Source organism: Pseudochaenichthys georgianus, chromosome 22 (genome assembly GCF_902827115.2).
Source record: "Pseudochaenichthys georgianus chromosome 22, fPseGeo1.2, whole genome shotgun sequence".
In the NCBI taxonomy this organism is placed as follows: domain Eukaryota; kingdom Metazoa; phylum Chordata; class Actinopteri; order Perciformes; family Channichthyidae; genus Pseudochaenichthys; species Pseudochaenichthys georgianus.
The window spans coordinates 10,840,886-10,860,127 of record NC_047524.1 but is presented as its reverse complement, the minus strand read 5'-3'; the positions used below and the strand labels follow the sequence as shown (position 1 = coordinate 10,860,127).

Genomic DNA, 19,242 nt, shown 5'->3' with positions numbered 1-19,242 from the left:
GAGCAGTGTTGAAGAAACAGGAAAAAAAGAGTAGAGAGTGTGACTGTAAAAAGATGTGTGTTTAAGAAAAGACAACTCTGCTCTGACACATGGAGCGGAGACACGGCAGATGTTAGCAATTCCACAGCATAGCAAAGCATTCCTAGTGTCGGAACCACGTCCTAATTGCCATAATGGAGGTGGTAAGCGCTGACAGTAATGGAGTCGTGGGGATCCATCCCCAGCAACCTGAATTAGGGGCTACTTGGCAGATCCACTTCAAGATGGCCTGTGTTTTTTTGCCAAGATACTCCTCTGCAAACTTTTTAAATCTTGCGTCACCAACTTTCTCACCCCTGCCGTGATGCCAGTAGTGGGGGCTTGGGTTGGTGGTTGGCACGGGGTACAGTGTGGAGGGAGAAGGCTAATGGGATGTGGGTGAATAGGATAGATGGGTCAGGCGGCGAGTGAGCAAAGAGTTAAAAGCGTCCATGTGATAGGCTCACCTCTGCACCAGGCCTGGTGAAAGGCGGCAGGGTGCTGTCGGGGAAAATGACTTCCTGAGACATTACCATCAATCACCAGACAGGTCAGGCCCCCCAATCCTGCCATCAGGATGAAGGAGAGGAGAGGGGGGATGGGGATGGAGGATTAGACTAGAGGGGACGAAAACAGAAAGACTGGGTTAAGGCTTGTTGGGAAACAGACTATTAACAATTTCTTTTTCTCACTGTCTGACTGTTTTATGTCTTTCTCTTCCTCTGCCTATCTATCTCTCCATGTCTTTCTCACTTTCTATTTTCTGGTCTTCCATAAAAACGGCTACCCAGGCATTGAGGATCGGCCCCTGCTGGTCGGAGTCCTCTCCTCGGCTCAATTGCATCATTAATTATTCCACAGGCAGTTGGATAGAAGCAAATCTAAAGAGAGGAAGAGAAATAGAGAGGGAGCAAGAGTTAGATGGGGAGATGGGGGACAGCTGTCTCACACCCCCAGTTGGTCTTGCTTTCACTCTCTGTCTCTCTTTCTTTCTGTAAATGAAGGATGGGAGAGGGGAGGGGCTTGAGTTACCTCAGTGAGCGGTTGTGTTACATTCCTGAGAAGGGAAGGGGTAGGGGGGTGGTTCAACGAGTTGTTGAAAAGAACACAGACGCTTGTCAACAGCCTCTGAGCTAGGGAGCCATCATGCCTTGCTTTAGGCCCGGAGGTCGATGACCCTGTGTCGCACCCAGATAGAGAACCAGGTAGAGAGAGAGAGGCGAACCACCAAAAGCTACAACATAGCCCCATATGGTACGTGTCACTGCTTGTCAGTGGCAGAGGTCAGTCAAAATCCTCAAAAATCTGTAAATCCTTCTCTTTCTCTCGTCACCCATAAAACACTGTACGTGAGCAGCGGCTAAGCGACTGTAGATTAGCTTTCTCCGAGAGACTAGAAGGAAGAGGAGAGGCAGATAGAGAGACACGGAGAAAACGGCAAGTGCTAGCAGTCATGGCAAAATGGCCCATTAGATTTAAGGAGTAAAAGTTCATCAGCTTTATTAATGGGAAGGTATATAAATGAAGTATGAATTACCTGACTTTTATGGAGTGGCAAGAGTGAAACTGGAGTGTCTTATGATATAATGTTTTAGTGAGCTGTTCTGAGCGCTCTGATGAGCCGGCTGCAGGGAGGAGAGAGAGAGAGAGAGAGACTGAAGTGTGCAGGGTCCCCTGAGTCCGGCGGCTGGAAGGTTGCCTGATTGTTGCTAACATGCGTAGCTGATCGGGTTAGCTTGGAGACAGGGACGTCCGTAGCTTCCAGGCTTATTCTTTGCGTGTCATTAGCTAACATAGTACAAAATTGCCGGCACGAAGAAAAAAAGGTCAGCTCCATCTCTGATTTTGTCACTCTTCTACACATGTGCATGCGAGTGTACAGCTACAGTCGAACATGCATGCAGTTAAATATGCAGAAGTATGTTTATAAACAAGCATGCATACAGTATATGCAAGCACAAGGGCAAACACACGCCACTGCACAGACACACACACACACACACACACACACACACACACACACACACACACACACACACACACAACACACACACACACACACACACACACACACACACAACACACACACACACACACACACACATGCTCTCCACCATCCTGTAATAAGCGGTAAGCTGAGCTAGCTGATGGTCATCCTCCCATGGGGCTGCTGGGTGGCTGCCAACTTCCTGCCTGCTTTGTCAGTGGATAAAGCCCCTAACAAACGAGAGGGCTGTAGCTAGGCAGGCCAGCCAGGTCAAAGGTCACCTCGGCCCCCAGGCAGGATTGAGCCTAAGAGCACTACAAGTAGAGAGAGGGAGAGGATGGAAGAATGCACTTAAAGATTGGCTGCTATTAACCAGGCCTAAAAGCTATATCCCTGCCTTACCACTCCTTCTCTTCCCTCCTCTTCTCTTGTTTTTGGCGGCACTTCACAAAGGCATTTTAACTCTACATCACATGTCGACCCTGCTTTGAGGAACATTAAGAAAGTGAAAGATCCTGAGGGCATTTGTCAGTCCACACAGCCTCATGCAGCCAGCCGCCCCTGGGTGTTGAGCAATGACAGGAGATATCTCCTTGACTCATGCACCCCTAGATGAAAGGAGAGCTCTGAAGACGTGCATTTCTGAAAGGCAGAAACGGTTTTCAGTAAAAGAGAACAGACACAACAGGTAGGGACGGGGTGGTGACTGATCAGGGCTTGGCTGGCTTTGTTCCATGGAAGTACTTGTGATCTCAGATGAATGCACCTTTGGTTCAGCTATGCTGCTCTGTCTCACTGACAGAGACATAATCTGTCTGTCTGTCTGTCTGTCTGTCTGTCTGTCTGTCACAGGCCTAAGAGCTTCTCTCGCTGACAGCATAGAGGACATAGGGAGACAGTGGAAGAGAAAATCTTTCCTTCCACCCCAGCTGTCCATTCAAGGGAGAGAAAATTTGACATGGTTGACTTGAACACATTTAGCATCATTAGCAAACAGGAAGTGTCCCCTGCAGCTGTTTTCGAGCGGGGGAGGGGGTGTTCCTGCCTGCACTGTAATGGACAAATGTTACCAAACATGTTTGCCTTTGATTTTTGACCTGAAAAACAAAAATTGACATTACAAATGTTGTTGATAGCTTCAAATTGGCTTGACATTCCATAGCCGGCCCCGGGGGGGTTTCTTGTTTGTCCTCTGTAAGTGGTTGTGCTCTTGTTGTTGTGTCCTGAGGCTCGCTATTAGAATGTACCGGCCTTTCTCTTGAGAATGTGAAGTCTTAAAGAGACAGAGGGAGAGACTAGAAAGAGAAAGCTAAGAGGGGTCCTGGTTGTGTATTTGAATACTTATGCTCATTAAGTTAATGCACAATGAAAGGGACAACCATCAAGTGGTAACTCTTACAATCTTCTGTTTGAAGAGTGATCACTCCCCCCTTTTCTCTCCCTCTGTCTGTCCATCTCTCCACAAATTACTCTGTTTCTATTTCAATTACTTTGACTTTGAAAGTTAAACACACAGTCACACAGAACACAATAGAGAAAGAGGTTAATCTTAAAGGACCCTGTATGTTAATATTAAGTCCTTTTCCCAACACACTTTATCAACAGACTCTTGGTTGTCAGTGCTCTACCCTGCCTGAACGGTCTCTTAAACCTAGACTTGTAATACAGATACATGTATTCATACATACACAACAAAATCCCATTTATTAGAAGCTATTTCTTAAAATGACTCAAACTGTATATTTTTCTTACTCATTAAAACTGAAAAACATAAAATATATTTATTGTGTAAACTTATTTCGCAGTGTTTTGATTCCCTTTATGGTATCGTTTTTTAGGCCAACTCTCAGTTAGTCAGTATAGAAAATCATTGCTTTTTTACAATGTGTACATACGTCATTAAACCATTGCCGGTGTTTATTCAGTGGCTAGGTGGTTTGGTTCACTACACTTAGCTACAGCATGTGCTCCCGGTGACTTTATGACTGGCAACGGTGACAAGTGGTGTGGATATGAGATTGTTCATTGCAGGCGAAGTGGGTGGGGCTTTGACAGGCCCACCAGGCCTCTAATGATCTGCTTATAGGCCCTTAAAGTCCCTCGCAAAGGCAAGAGAGCAATTACTTCACACTCCCAACAGGCAACATCATGGAGAGTACAAGAACAGGAGGTTCATTTTTAGAGAATTATCAAACATAATAAAATCCACCCAAGACTTAATTTCAAGTTATTGAATGTAGGAACAAAACCCTTTGTATGTAGTGCTGTAGTCATTGCAACAAGATGTTTTTAAAGATTTCTCAGGAGCAAGTAGTGGCTGTGTGTTTGACATCAGGCGAGCTGGAGAGCAGAGCAGAACAGAGCCCCCTGAGCAGGCAGTTACCACAACAAGCCAACAGACTGGTCTCAAAAACCAGGCCAAAGTCCTGCCCTCTAGGACCTGGCTTAAAGCTTGAGCGGAAAACTTTGAAAGAGGGGGACGAGATGAGAGGAGAGGAGGGAAAAGAGGTAGGGTGAGAAGGATACGAGACGAGGCCAGGCGGGTTAGCGTGTAGCGAGAAAAGGATAGCTGCTGGGGCCTATGGAGTACGGCAGGAGAAGGAGAGATCGACGGAAATGAGAGCGAGGGAGAGAGTAGAGAGGAGACCAGGCCCCTGCTGTAAGGATGGAGGGATCGTATTCCTCCTCTTGAAAGCGGAGGGGGCAGCCGTTGTGGTGGAAAAAGAAGCCATGAACTCGATCTGGACATTAAATAGGCGCATCTCTATGGCTGCAGGCCACAAATGAAGACCAGGACCACAACAGAGCACGCACACAGTATGTGTTATAACTGTTGGCAAACTCCAATAGATCTATAGGTTGAGTTCAGCTGATCCACATTTGGGAGTCTTTTACAGATTTCTGCATCGATAATGAATCTTCATTTTCTTTATTGGATAAAAGTGATACCTTATTATCATTATGCATGATAGCTTTTCCCCTCCAACTTTTTTTTTGCTGGTCGATCCACTAAGTCTGGAGGTGCATTGGGATTGTGTGGGAGTGATTGCTATTTAGCCTCATGGAGCTTTGTACAATCAGATGCCTATAAACTCGCATATCCTCCAGGGCTCCTTCCTCACCCACATCGCTCCTCCTGACTCCCCTCACCCCGCTTTACTGTTACTGTAGCTTGGCAGGCGAGCAGGGCAGTTATGCTGTAGAGCTTTCATACAACCTTTCGCCATCTCCAGTGAGCATAAATTAATGGTGTAGAGCAAACAGGCTGCTGGCTGTGGTCCAGCAGCTGGCTTCAGGAGCCCAGCCAGCGATTGTTGTGGCGGGCCATGGCAGCAACAGCAGCAGCAGTAGTAGTAGTACTGAAGCACTGCCAACCAGCCGGCCAGGCAGCCAGTCAGAGAGGCAGGCAGACAGACTGGGGGCCCTTTCGCTCTATAATAGATGCCGCGGGCCTCGCCAGTCCGCCTTGTATTTGCAATCATCACTTTTTTACTGTCAGAGGGCAGTCCGCGGAGAGCCCTTACTGGGGAAGCTGGAGTGAGAAAGACACAAGTGCAGTGGGTAGTGTTCTGAATGCAAGATCGTATGTGAGGTGTAGATATGGATGTACTTTAATTTGCTGTTATCAGAGGTTGGCATGCAGTGTGTGCAGTTGTGTAGGTTGGCATCAAAGTTCAGTTATAAGTCGGCTCTGTGTGTGTGGTGTGTGTGTGTGTGTGTGTGTGTGTGTTGTGTGTGTGTGTGTGTGTGTGTGTTGTGTGTGTGTGTGTGTGTGTGTGTGGTGTGTGTGTTGTGTGTGTGTGTGTGTGTGTGTGTGTTGTGTGTGTGTGCTGTGTGTGTGTGTGTGTGTGTGGTGTGTGTGGTTTGTTTGTTGTTTGTCATCACGGTGGGCGACGCGCCGCCGGGTTCAGTCCTATGAGTCATGTGTGCATTCTTGCCTGTTTTCAGACTGTTGTCAGGAAGCGGTTTAGTTCTCAGTGAAATAAAAAAAACACAAAAAAACAACAAAAAACTTGACATCCCCCCCATCTCAAAACCCGCCTCAAACAAAACATCAAAGAGAGGGAGTGAGAGAGTGAGTGGAAGGAAAGACAGAATAAGAAGATATAGCGTTGAGCATAAAGATATAAATGGTGATGATAGGTGTGGAAATAGTAATACATATGTTATATTCGTTATGCTCGGCTCAGTATGATAATAAACTAGACATTAGTTCACAATTGATTAAAAAATCTAATTTAAGTTTGAAATCACAAAACATTACTTCGGTCAGAATTTGTATTTGATAGTAATACTTTGCTGATACATTTGAACAATGATTATCATAGAAATATGAAGCTCCTCTTTGAATTGTCATTCATCGATCTATTTGATGTTTACAGATGGAAGTTATTAACTGCGTGCTTCCATTTAACACAACATCTGTCAGAAAACTGCAGCTATAAAGCCAGAGATTGGCTGTGCGCATAGTAAACACGCGTGATGGATTCAAAAACTCCAACTGGATTTATTTGTCATATCTGTTTGATCTCCCGGTAATGCCGATATGCATTCAATCTCATTGTCATTTGTCAAAGGAGCCAATTGTAGCATTATTAACAATGGCAACTTCATATTTAAAATGTGCCAATCTTATGCAGAATTCATATTAAAATGTCATTCCTATATTTGATTGCGTTTATTTCTGACAGTGAATGTTATTATCATCCTCCCGTCGCTTTGATTAAAAACAAATAAGATTCCAATCAATGTGAGGGAGGGGATATATGAAAGGAAATACAAACTCACATTGAAGCCCATCAAATATTTCCACCACGCATTTCTATGCAAGAAGCTATTATATAAAATGATGTCTGTTAAGCATTTGCCACTTTTTATAATCGCTAAAACTTGAATACAAAGTCTTTTAAACATATACAAAATATATACTCAAGATTATCTAATAACCCAATGCAAGTGAGAAAGAAGCAAAGGCTAAATCACATGAATCGTCATCAGCAGATACTCTCTGTTGCCCCGGCAACAGGGTAAACAGCCAATGGCTTTTGATTTCCTGGAAGTCATTAGCATGAAATAGGTTTGCAAGCCACTGCGACCTTGTGACCTTGCTCTATAACTCATGTCACACACTGATGATGTCATTAATCAATGGCGTCCACCAGCGACTCTTGCAAGGGTTGAATGGAGCGACCGGGATAATGATCGGGCTATGGGGTTTGAGGACGGCGGTGAAATAGGTGTCGGGAGAGTATCTGATATACAGCAGGATGCTGAAGGAGTAGATAGGACTGGTGTGGTGTGAAGTACGAGTGGTCCAGCACTGGCCGTGGTTATTGTATATGGTGAAACGCCAAGCTGGGGCTCAGGGGGGGTTTAAGGACCGTACACAGCAGATGATGGAGCCCCCTCAGCTTGTAATGTTCTGCAACCACAGGGGCCATTACATCCAGCACTATCAGAGCGCACAGAACACATCACACCCTGTAATTTAGCCATCACACACACACACACACACACACACACACACACACACACACACACACACACACACACACACACACACACACACACACACACACACACACACACACACACACACACACACACACACACACACACACAACCACACACACCACACACACACACATACACAGCTTCATTCTGAATGACTGGCAGAATGTGATCCACCTGTGTGTGTGTGTGTGTGTGTGTGTGTGTGTGTGTGTGTGTGTGTGTGTGTGTGTGTGTGTGTGTGTGTGTGTGTGTGTGTGTGTGTGTGTGTGTGTGTGTGTGTGTGTGTGTGTGTGTGTGTTGATGTTTAGCTGTGCTTTTTTAGGTGAGATTGCAGGAGTTGGACAACACGTGTGCATCAGGATAGTGCAGGCTTGTGCCATGAACAGCCTCCAGCACAATTAACAGAGGTGTTTTCGATCCCACTCTGCCTAGACAACAAATTAAGGCTGCTTATTTCTCGCTCTAATTATTTATAGACTGGATGTTTTACGTTTTGCGGTCAATCCTGTTTTAAGGATATTGGCCTTGGTGGTTGGAACTGAACATATTGAGCGGATCCAAAGCTAGTGGGGAGATTATCAATACCATCTTTGATCTTGCTCCGTGTTTGTGTTTCATCCATTAAATAACCAAGTCATACTGTCTCCTGAGGCTAGGGAAGGACATATCCAGGAAGAAACACATTAGAACAGATTTAGCACTTTGTTTAAAATGCATTCGCCAATTCTTCTCACGTTTACTCTTTTCATATCAGATTTGTTTTTGTGCTCATTGGATGATTTACAAACATATATTTTTTTTTATTGAGGCAATTAACATTAAGAGGTTACCCAGAGGTCTAAATAGACGTTCTCCAATTTCACGGCTGCTGCAGCGCTGTAACCACTAGGCCCACCATGTCGGCTTATTTCTCACGTCTGTGTTTCTGTGTGTGTGTGTGTGTGTGTCACCATTGCCACCACACACTATTTTCTGTAGCTTGGATTTCTGAGCCCCATACTCTAAGAAAAGCTGCCACAACATAAAGTGTGGGTGGCCTGCAGTAACAGTCATAAAAAGTATGTATGTGTGTCGGGGAGGGGGGTCAGCAAGAGTTGAGGATAGATGAAGTGAGGATAGGTTGTATACAGACATATTGTGTTTGTATGTGTGTGTTTGCGTCTCTGTGCTTGGCAGTGCATATGTGCATGCAAGTCTTGGGGTCGCAGAGGAGAGGTGGATGAGCCAGAGCTCGGAGGGTATATGAGATGAACGGAGTCGTGTCTATGTGGTAAATCTCCTTACTCAGGGTTTTGTGTGTGAGGGGGGCTTTAACGTCCCCACTCTCCTTGATGAGACATCTTTCTTGTTTGTTCAAACCATTCATTACGTGGTGGCTGCTGGACGAGCTATGCCGCTGGCCGGGCGTATTTATCACTGGGCTAAAGCGCGCTCCGGCTGACAGTATGCGATTGATGACCGGGTCTGGGCTTGAGAGGCTGAGGAAGCCTTAATACAATGTAAATGACCCACTCCCATTTCCAATCTAGGCTGCTCCTCTCCCCACCCCTCCATACCACATCATCTTTAGCTCTGTCTCAATTTGTGTACATGTTTGTGTAGTGTGCGTACACAAAAAAGATTGCGTGTTTTGTTCGTGACCGGGGTCATAGCTAATATGAAAACGCCTAGGAAGCTTGGGTGTGTAAGGGGGAGGGAAGGAGAGGTTGTGCTCTTATTACATGTTGTTCAAAATGGTCAAACACACACACACACACACACACACACACGCACACACACACGCACGCACGCACACACACAGGGATGTAGATGTGTATATCTGTTGCACACATTGCATTTTACTAAGCACATTCACACACACACACAGAAACCAATAGACATTGCTCTGTCTTGCCTAGCCAGGGAAATGTCAACACGTGGCAATCAAAAAATGTATTCCTATGCAAGCATTATCATCTTTCCTTTGTTAATAATTTTAGCATATTAAAAGGGACCACGAACACAAGTACCAAATCAGAGTAATCCTTTTCTGCAGCCGGGACTCATTATTTGTCCAATCTCAGCCTTGTTTGTTATTAATTGAGCACATTCCTCCACATTGGTCTCTCCTTTAATTAAAACAGACTACATTTAGACAGGCAGTACTACCTGAGAGGAGAATAGTCCTCTCTGCTGATATGGAACCTCACTTACATCAATTATTTCAGCAGTAATAAATGAGAAAACTGTTCTTGAGCAACTGTTATAATTTCAAGTTAAAATTGAATTAAATTAACGCGAGTCAGGCAGACATTACCAGCTTCATGCAATTTGCTTTCTCGATGAGAGTGAGGCTGAAGAAAGCGTCTAAGATGTGAGGCTATAGGTGTTTTCATTGAAGGGGAAGAATGTGTGTTAATGGAGCTTGAAACCATCCGAATATAGAGGAGGATTTAAGTGTCAGCTTTAAAAAGGTTTTTTTGTGTGTTGTGATTTGCAGGTGTCATGTCTAAGAATATTTGCTTGTGTGCATTTCTTTTTGCACATAGTTGTACACAAATGAATGTGTATCTCTGTTTGCATGCATGGGTTCTGTCTCCAGTGGCTGAATGAAACGCATAGTGTCTCATTTGTTTCATTTGCGTGCGCCCCGACTCCTAATCTGGCCCTTAAAGACATCTGTCACCAGCGATCACTGTTGTTTTGTCATGCTTCATAGCAAGCCCAGGGGGAGCAAGGCCGACCGAGGCCTGCCATTTATATCAGCCCATGTTCTCTAGATTGGACCTGACACAAATAGTATCATTGCATCCCTGGTCGCAGAATTACATTTTCAGGTAGAATTCTTGGCGAGGCTGTGGAGGAGATTTCACAGCATTCTGTTCTTTTAGCATTAGCCCGTATTCAGCTGCTCTCTATGAAAGAGCCAATACCACGATACATGTCAGACATTCAAGAAAAGATCAATGCATCCACTGTAAATCTGCACCCACTCATTATGTTGCTCAGTATTAAAAAAGGATACAAAAAAAGGATTCAGACACCACAGTATGTGCTGTTAGGCCCGCTAGAAAATCTTTGTGTTTGCTTGTAAGAGTTTGTTTTATTTCTGCTTGTAGTAGACATGCTCAGTCTGTACATGATATGTTGTGTGTGTGTGTGTGTGTGTGTGTGTGTGTGTGTGTGTGTGTGTGGGTGGGGTGGGGAATGGATAGGGGAGGGGGTTATCGCAGTTGACAAACTTGTTGGGCCAGCTCTGGCAGTTTTAACACTGAACTGTGCATGTGTGGTGTTGTGTGGGCGGACACGTGTGAGCTGTGAATGTCTATACAGTGAAAATGAAGGGCAGGGTTGGGTAGAGGTCATAAGAAGGTGCAGTCTTGGGTTACACAATACACAAACAGGGGCACATATTGAATACACACAGTAACAAGCAACAGTCGGGAACTTGACTCGGAGCAAGTCCTTCCAGCGCTTTCCCTTAATGAGAGTTTTTATCTGAATATTTATATTAATCTGTATGTTTCTCTCTCTGTTTGCTCCTGCAGCACCCATACCCCTCTGAAGAGCAGAAGAAGCAGCTAGCCCAAGACACAGGCCTCACCATCTTACAAGTAAACAACTGGTGAGTCAAGATTTCCGTTCGCCCTATCTCCACCACCAGCATCGCTCTGCCTTTCATTTTCAAAAGCCTTCGCCTCCTTCTTCCGCGCCAAGTGTGAAAACCGTTTATGTACAGCCCTCCCCGCCGCATATAAACACACACGTAGCAGCACGCGACGATCTACACACGGACAACCTTTGTAACATTATTACATATAAGCTACTCGGATGTTCCGGTGTTATCGGCAAAGTGTTCTGCGGCTAAGTCAGTGGCCTTTGTGGTTTGATGCACATGTATTCAGTGGGATATATTTAAGGGAGAAAGGCAGCGATCATAAGCTACCCCTACAACCCCCACACCCACCCCACCCCTTCATCCAAAAAACATACCTAGCACCGTCACTGGTGCCCCCGACAAAAGGCAAAACTGACTGCCACCCCCTCCCCATTTTACGCAAGCTATATGGTGGATTAAGGTTTTGGTGGCCTGGCCAGCAGGGCCTTTGTAGATGGCTTAGCACATAACTGGGGGTGGTGGATTAAATAAAATGATCACAGAAGCAAAGAAATGATACAGGAATTACTTATCAAAATACTAGCCCAGGTTTTATCTGCAGCTTAATTTTGTTCAGTACATTCTCAGGGTGATGTTCAGATTAATTGAACTGACAGCTTCTTTTCAAATTTCCGGGAAGGTATTTGCACGGATTTCAGGTCTTACACAAACTTAATTATATGGAACCCCATTTTATCATTCTAATTCCATGTAGCGGGGGTTCTATTTACAAATGACAAGTCTGTGCCTTTTATTCACAGCTTTCCTTAATATATTTATCAAAGCGGGTTCATTTACAAAGTGCTCTATCTGTTGGTTACAGGCAGGCCGACATTAACGAAGCTTTTAGGTTTATCAGACTCGCAGCCTGACAAGCCACCCGAGGGTCAATTGATTTTTTGGTTCCGTGATACATTTTTTTCCTCATTTTTCCTGGATCACAATGAGAAACATGCCTAGAGAATTAGCCTGGTTTGTCGGCCTTATCTATCAGCCCCCTCCCTCGTCCTCCCCCCATCCATTCTGACATCCTCTCTCTCTGTCTCTCACCCTTTTCTTTATTCCCTTCTAGCCAAGGGAAGTCAAGCTACTTAAATTGGCCACAGGAACCGCTGTTATCAGACTTTAATGCACCCTACAGTGTGGATAGCATTTCAATTACACCAGTAACCAAAGATTAGCCCCCGCTTGCCTGTTTCATGCCTCGTGCCACCGTTTCGGGACGCCACGCACCTTACCTACAGGAGCAGAAAATTGAGTTGCCTTGCCTGTGTCATGGTGATTAATGCAGAAATAGTCTGCAAACCTGCAAGGAGAGAGGGAGCGAGAGAAATAGACTGAGACAGAGATAGATATAGGAAGAGTCCCTGCCTTCTCAGAAGCCATGAAATCCAAGCCTGGCTCCGAAATGCCTCAGATCCATTTATAAAGCAAATCTCGTGCTGGGCAACATCCTCATGAACCCTGTTTACACACACACATACACACACGCACGCACATACACAAACACACATAGGTGGTCATGAAGCTGTGTACTACTGTTACACCAGCCATGTTAACAAAAACACACCAAGAATCCATTTTCACAAATAAAGTCATTAGAGAAGCTTATACTCTGCTGCTCTATCTCTGGTTCATTCAGATGATGCAAAAGTATTGGTTATTTTAAAGTGAGTTGAAAGATTAGAAAGAGAGAGGAAGCTGAAATGTCTTTCTCCTCGAGGTGCTTAACCAGGCAGGACTGTTTAATATCGCTTTGTTTGGGTTATCCCCTTGCTTTCTCCTCTTTGGTTTCTTGTTCCAGTGACCGCTGAGTGGGTCCACCCAGGATATGACAGAACTTTGCCATATGAAATTCCTGTTTAAAAAAAAAAAAAAACTCTTCAAATTCCTGGCTGGCCCCTTGCATTGTTCTGTAGTTCCCTTTGATGCATGGCCGCTGCCACGTTACTGGCCAAATAGAAGGGAGAGGACGATGGAGACAGAGGGAGGGAGAGACAGAAGCAGAGGATGAGAGGGGGGAGAGGGAGGGGATGGCCGCCGTCTTCGGTTTCCAGAGCTCTCCCTCGGGGAAAGGATGTGCTGAATCAGGGCTTTGTCCGCCGGCACAATCGCAGCCTAGCGAGGGCACAAGGGTGCTCTGTGTGATAGTCAATAGACAGTGCATCTCGCTCTCTCCCCACTTGCCCCATCAAACCTCCGCAAATCATACTCTCCAACTAACACCTTCTTTTACGTTTACCTGCAGCACACAAAACAAAACCCTCAGTTCTCGCTGGTTTCAAACTTTTTGTTTCTGTTCCTCAGAAGATACTCCACCTGGTTCTATATCTAGATTGTACCATTAGCTGCCAGCCTCACCTGTGTGTAGCCCACACCCCATTCGCTGTCTGATGTATATAAGAAACAAAAGAACAGGTTAAAGTCCACAATCTCCCTGCGCTGGTGTTTAGCAGACAAGAAGGCAGACTTGATTATCCTGTTAGTAGTATAGTCTCTGTGTAAGTATGTGTGTGCACATTATTTCTAATGGGACGCGACTCTCCCTTAGTATGTTCAGATGTGTGTACAGTGTATCAGGGTGCCATTAGTTGACCATTAGTTGGTGTTTGCTCTGGCCACATTTAAGACAGCTGGCGTCATGCTAACAGAATCGGGGAGTGGTCCGACGTGTAATTGCATTTGTTTAAGATTGTAGGAAAAAGGTGAGGGCCGTGTCACACGCAGGGTTCTGGGATAGCAAAGTAGGTGAAACGGCAGACTCAGGGGTCTATATGCTGCTGAATCGTTTACAGTTTACAGTTTCTAGCGGTATATGTGCCTGCCTCAGCAGCTCCTGGTGTCCTGCTATCAGTCTGGGCTAAATGGGGCCTGACCGAGTCTTTTCATGTCTCAGCGTCAGACCCAGCACGATGCGCCCTCACTCACTGCCATAAATGCACACGCCAACTATCCTGCCGTTATTTACCACCGCAGTAATGTGCACACACACACACACACACACACACACACACACACACACACACACACACACACACACACACACACACACACACACACACACACACACACACACAGGGTTATTATATGGGCCTGAGAAATGACGCCGATGACAGATAAATGAGAGAAACAGAATCTAAAAAAAGGAAGGAAATCGTCCCCTCATTATTCCCTCATCTCAGAGGCAGCCAGTTGGTCATTTCCACAGGAGAGAGAGAGAGAGAGAGAGAGAGAGAGAGAGAGAGAGAGAGAGAGAGAGAGAGAGAGAGTTCTTGGCATCTATGATGACTGACTGCTGTGCCACTGGTGCACTAATAACAATAAAAAGGGCACTAAGCCACACTCTATTTTTGCTTCTCTGCCTCCTCTCTACTTCCCAGGGGGGAATACATGCATAGACACATACACAAATACGCGCGCACACACACACACACACACACACACACACACACACACACACACACACACACACACACACACACACACACACACACACAGAGGAGAGGCTCTAATTAGCGGCAGAAAGGAATACAATGAGTGAGTTATTAAGACACAGGGGCGGATCGCAGCCAACCTTTGCCCCCTGTCGGAGCACAGGTCACATGATAAGGGAAGGATATCCGCCAGACGACGGCGCCAAGCAGCCTGTGCCCACTGAGCCCACTGAGGAGATGACTCTCAATCTCTCCGGCCATTCAGGGCAGGGCACGGTGCACTGATTGTTTTTTTTTCTGGACAATCTGTGCTCACCAGAAATACATACTCCTCATTAAGTAACTGTATTTTTTTATTCCATGTTCATTTACAGTTGATTGACATTTACATCAAGATTTATATTAAATGCCTTTATGTTGAGACGTAGAATATGGTCATAAAACTGGACTACCAAAATTACAGTATTTAATAGTGTGACCAAAATGTATTATGCGGCAGGTGTGCAGGTGGAATAAATAAAATAGGAGCTCATAAGTAAGGCAAAGCTTTATTACCAACTCTCCTATAAGGTTGCATCCTTCTGTAATACAGCTTGCAGACCAACTGAGCTGATCTCGCTCTAAACTGACTGCTCTGGAGCGCTCTTCACAGCATGATCCCCATTTCCATTCAGATCCTCAGTGTTTCCCTTTCATGGATCCCTCCAAACTTCTCAAAGTTTCAATCACAGAAGAACAAAGTAGCTGTACTGCAGGTTCGCTTGCAAAGTGTTATATGGTCAAACACAATTGTTTGTGGTATCTTAAGAAAGCATGAAAGTGAAAAACCAAAGCCAAATGTGTACTTCCACTTAGTAAAGCATTTTCTAGCTGTTATTCCTCAGTCCAGTGAGACACTTAGAAACACTTGCTTTCATGATCCTCTGGTTTGGCAGGCGAACCCATTATGAAATGCAAAATAATAACTAATATTTTCCAAATGTAACATAACGCTATTGAGCTCGCCCAGCCGCCTTTTTCTCCACATTCTTTCAAAGTATTTAGCTCTTGCGAATCCCACAAAGAGGTTCTTTTCCCTCTCCTCTCTCTTCTGCATATTCCTTGCATTTGGGTCTGTGGAGCTAGTTGACTGAAGTTGCTGGTTATCTGTCTAACTTTGACCCAGATGGAAATGTCAGGCCTTTTTTTGGCTGCAACCAGGGACTCCCAACAGTGACCATCTTATGCCCCTGGCTTTCTAAATATACAGCTGGAGTGTGGAGAGGTTGCGGCTGTGTGTGTGTGTGTGTGTGTGTGTGTGTGTGTGTGTGTGTGTGTGTGTTTGTTTGTGTGTGTATCCTACTAGTGTGTCTGTGTGCGAGACCATCAGTGTATATGTGAGTCTGACTGAGAGAGAAAGAGACTATCGGGGCACTGCCAACACAGGCATCGTGATCCCTCTCATTTAGGGACCGCTAATTGGCAGTTAATTAGCAGAATTGACTCTGTTGTCAGATCCCAAGTGCCAGCCCCCCTACCATCACCCCCTACCCGCTAAATTCATTTGATCTGGCGGCTTTCTTGATGCTGTAATATTAATCCCATTTTATCTGTTTTGGAGGGAGAAACACATTTGGAAAAACATGTTCTTTATTGGCAGAATCAGGCTCTCTGTTGGAGTAGGTTTCATTTTGTTTTTCGTGTTGTTACATATCCAAATGTCTGTTTGCGGTACAATCTAGACACATGCCGTACTTACAGGATAAGCCATGGCAGTCTTGAGCAGCTGATGCTAATGTACGCCACAGTGTTTATGTGTGCACTCAAAGTATATGTGCTGCGTGTGATACATGAACACATGCCGCTGTTGAAACGCTCAGTGTGATTAACAGGGCCCACTCTCACTTTATCAGGCACTGGGGGCACATTGGGTCATAGCATGGCATGGACACCCACCGTGGCAATTGAGAAGCCCTGTGCCCGCCTCTGTGCGAGCCCAGAGTCATGAAAAACAGGTGGAGCTTTAAAAAGAAATTGGCACTGTCGGGCGATCATGCATGAAAACAAATGCTTTTTTACTTGTTTTCCCATTTCATGCTCAAGACTCTCCAAGGCTGTGGAATTCTCCCAGAAAAGACGGCATGCGAGGAGAAGGAAGCCAGGCGAGGAAAGATCGAGGCAAAGAGCTGAAAGAAGCATTAGAGAGGGAGAGATGGAGAGAGATGGGAGGAGGGAGGTCTTTGTGCTCCTCTGCTCCTTTTGGCTCTTTTATTCCTCAACGGCTTGGTTTTATTGGTGGGTCATTTAATAACAAGGGGCTCTGCGTATTGAAACGAAGTCGAGCTGCGTTTGCGTGGGCGAGCCTCCCTTTTTTTATTTTAAGATGGTAATTGTTGAACTCGGGGTGAGAACTGGAGAGCGATCGAGAGAGAGAAAGAGAATACACCAGAGAGAGAGAGGAGTGAGAGAAACTCTAAGGGTGAGAGTGTGGGAGAGGGAGAATACAAGGGAGGAAAGTAGGTTAATTTATTTCATTTGCAGGGAGAGAAAGAACTTAAAAAGCAGAATGAAAAAGGTTGGTGATAGTGAGAAAGAAAGTGTAGGATGCTGTTTTCATGAGCAAGCAGCTTAATGCACACGTGCAGCCACAGTAAGCCTGCCAGAATCTCCCGGTGCCTGAGGCCATCTGTGAGCAGAATAGCAATTTTATTACTTTGTCATTAAACCAATTTCACAGCAGTATTGTTTGTTAATGAGCAGCCGCAAACGAGCGAAGATGTCACGTACTAGAATAGCAGCAAGATTTGTGACCCCAGTTCTCCTCTGTCTCGTTCTGCCAACCTGTGCCTCATTCTTATTCTTCTGCTCTTTCCGCCATCGCCTTCTTTCTTAACATCCCTACTGTCATCCTCACTCTCTCCCTGCCGTCCTCCCCTCTTGCTCATCCCTCCTTTCCGTCCCCTGTTATAGGGGTCTCTGGCCCATAAAAGGGGACACTGCTGAGAGATAAAATGCAAAGTCTATACAGTCAAGTCTCTGTTTATGAGCTTCCATTTGCCTTTAGAGCTCATTGGGACCAATGGTTTCTCCATGGGCTTTCAGGGCGTGCAGCTGGAGAGCCCGGGATATTGGCCTGTTGTTTCGCTCTGAGGCCTGACATGGGTGCCAACGGCAAGTGCCAGCAGAGGGACTAGGAGTATGAATAGATGCATAAATCCTTGGGATTGTATGCTAGATGATGTCATGCATGTATTGTGATTGTTCAGAGTTGTTTAGAGTACCATGCTTGATGAGTGCCTTTTTTTGAATGAAGTTGATTCATGCATTTGAATACAAACGAAACATGTAATGTCACTCTGAAGGTAATTGGAATGGTCTGTTTTCACACAGAAAGCTGTGCACTTCAGCTGCTATGGTGCTATAAGCTACTTTATGGCTAGCAGTAGGCAGTCTCTGTTTATGTTACTCTCGAGGTCAGTTGGCACAGATTCTTGGCCTTTTTCGGTTTATGACTGAGAGAGACGGAGTCAGACAGACATACAGACAGAAAGAGAGAGAGAGAGAGGGTGAGAGAAAGAGAGAGAGAGCGAGAGAGAGAGAGAGAGAGAGAGAGCGAGAGAGAGAGAGAGAGAGAGAGAGAGAGAGAGCGAGAGAGAGAGAGAGAGAGAGAGAAAGACGGAAAGACGGAAAGAGCGAGAGATTTAAACTCGGGCCCCAGAGGATCAGACGACCTGACAAAGTAGATTTGGCATAATTACTTTTATCTGCTGAGGGAGATAGCCAGAGGAGCTGTGCGTCGGCCACAGGGTGCTGCAGTGTGTATCTATGTGCTGATGTCTGGGTTGCTGAATGTGGTGTATGCGGTTGGAAGGAGGGGTGAGGGTGTAGGGGGGTGGGACTAAAAAGGATAAAGGTGACCAGGTGTAGCAGAATGGCCTTGAGGGTGTGTGTGTGTGTGTGTGTGTGTGTGTGTGTGTGTGTGTGTGTGTGTGTGTGTGTGTGTGTGTGTGTGTGTGTGTGTGTGTGTGTGTGTGTGTGTGTGTGTGTGTGTGTGTGTGTGTGTGTGTGTGTTGGAGCCAGAGAGGACAGGAGCTCCTTCTTTAGCTGAGCTCTTTAAACTCTGTGAACCTCTACAAGGTATTTTCTCTCTGTCCAGGCATGCTCGTTCTCTCACTCTTTCTCTGTTTCTCTTTACCTCCGTCTTTCACACTTTGCATTCTCTCTATCCCTGTGTTTGGATATACAGTAGCAGCGTGTAAATAAGCATCTATCTTTGCTCTGTTTGTGTGGTGTCGCATTAAAAATAACCTCCTTTGACACCACCATCCTTAAAGGCACAACAAGAGTGTTTTTAGATTTGAAGGAGACGAGAGTTCATCCCATAATTAAGAATACTGCCATGTCTTTCTTCTTACCTGTTGTGTGTTTTCTGTGGCTTTGATTCGTGGCCTACTGTATGTGGCTTTGAGGTACAGGCCAATAAGCCCATCGTGGAAGACACTATAAATCAATAGCCCTTTGTTTGTTGTAGCCATGCTCTGCTCTGGTTCAGGCCTGTTATGGATGAGATATCAGTGCAGTCAGTGCCAGGCAGAAAAGGGGCGGGAAAGGCAAAGATGCCTCTGCACAAAACAATCCAATCTTAATTGGACCGTTGCCCAAAATCGTGGAGA

At 45.4% G+C, this 19,242-nt stretch overlaps 1 protein-coding gene across 5 annotated transcripts in view; it reads left to right on the top strand.

The window, feature by feature from the left end:
• The window catches only part of meis2a (Meis homeobox 2a), an 85,216-nt gene that overhangs the window by 46,753 nt on the left and 19,221 nt on the right, over positions 1 to 19,242 (top strand). For all 5 annotated transcript variants that reach the window (XM_034111658.2, XM_034111659.2, XM_034111656.2 and 2 more), the window contains exon 9: positions 11,047 to 11,123. In XM_034111658.2, coding sequence (XP_033967549.1) covers positions 11,047 to 11,123 — 77 coding nt within the window. The remainder of the gene's footprint in view (positions 1 to 11,046; positions 11,124 to 19,242) is intronic.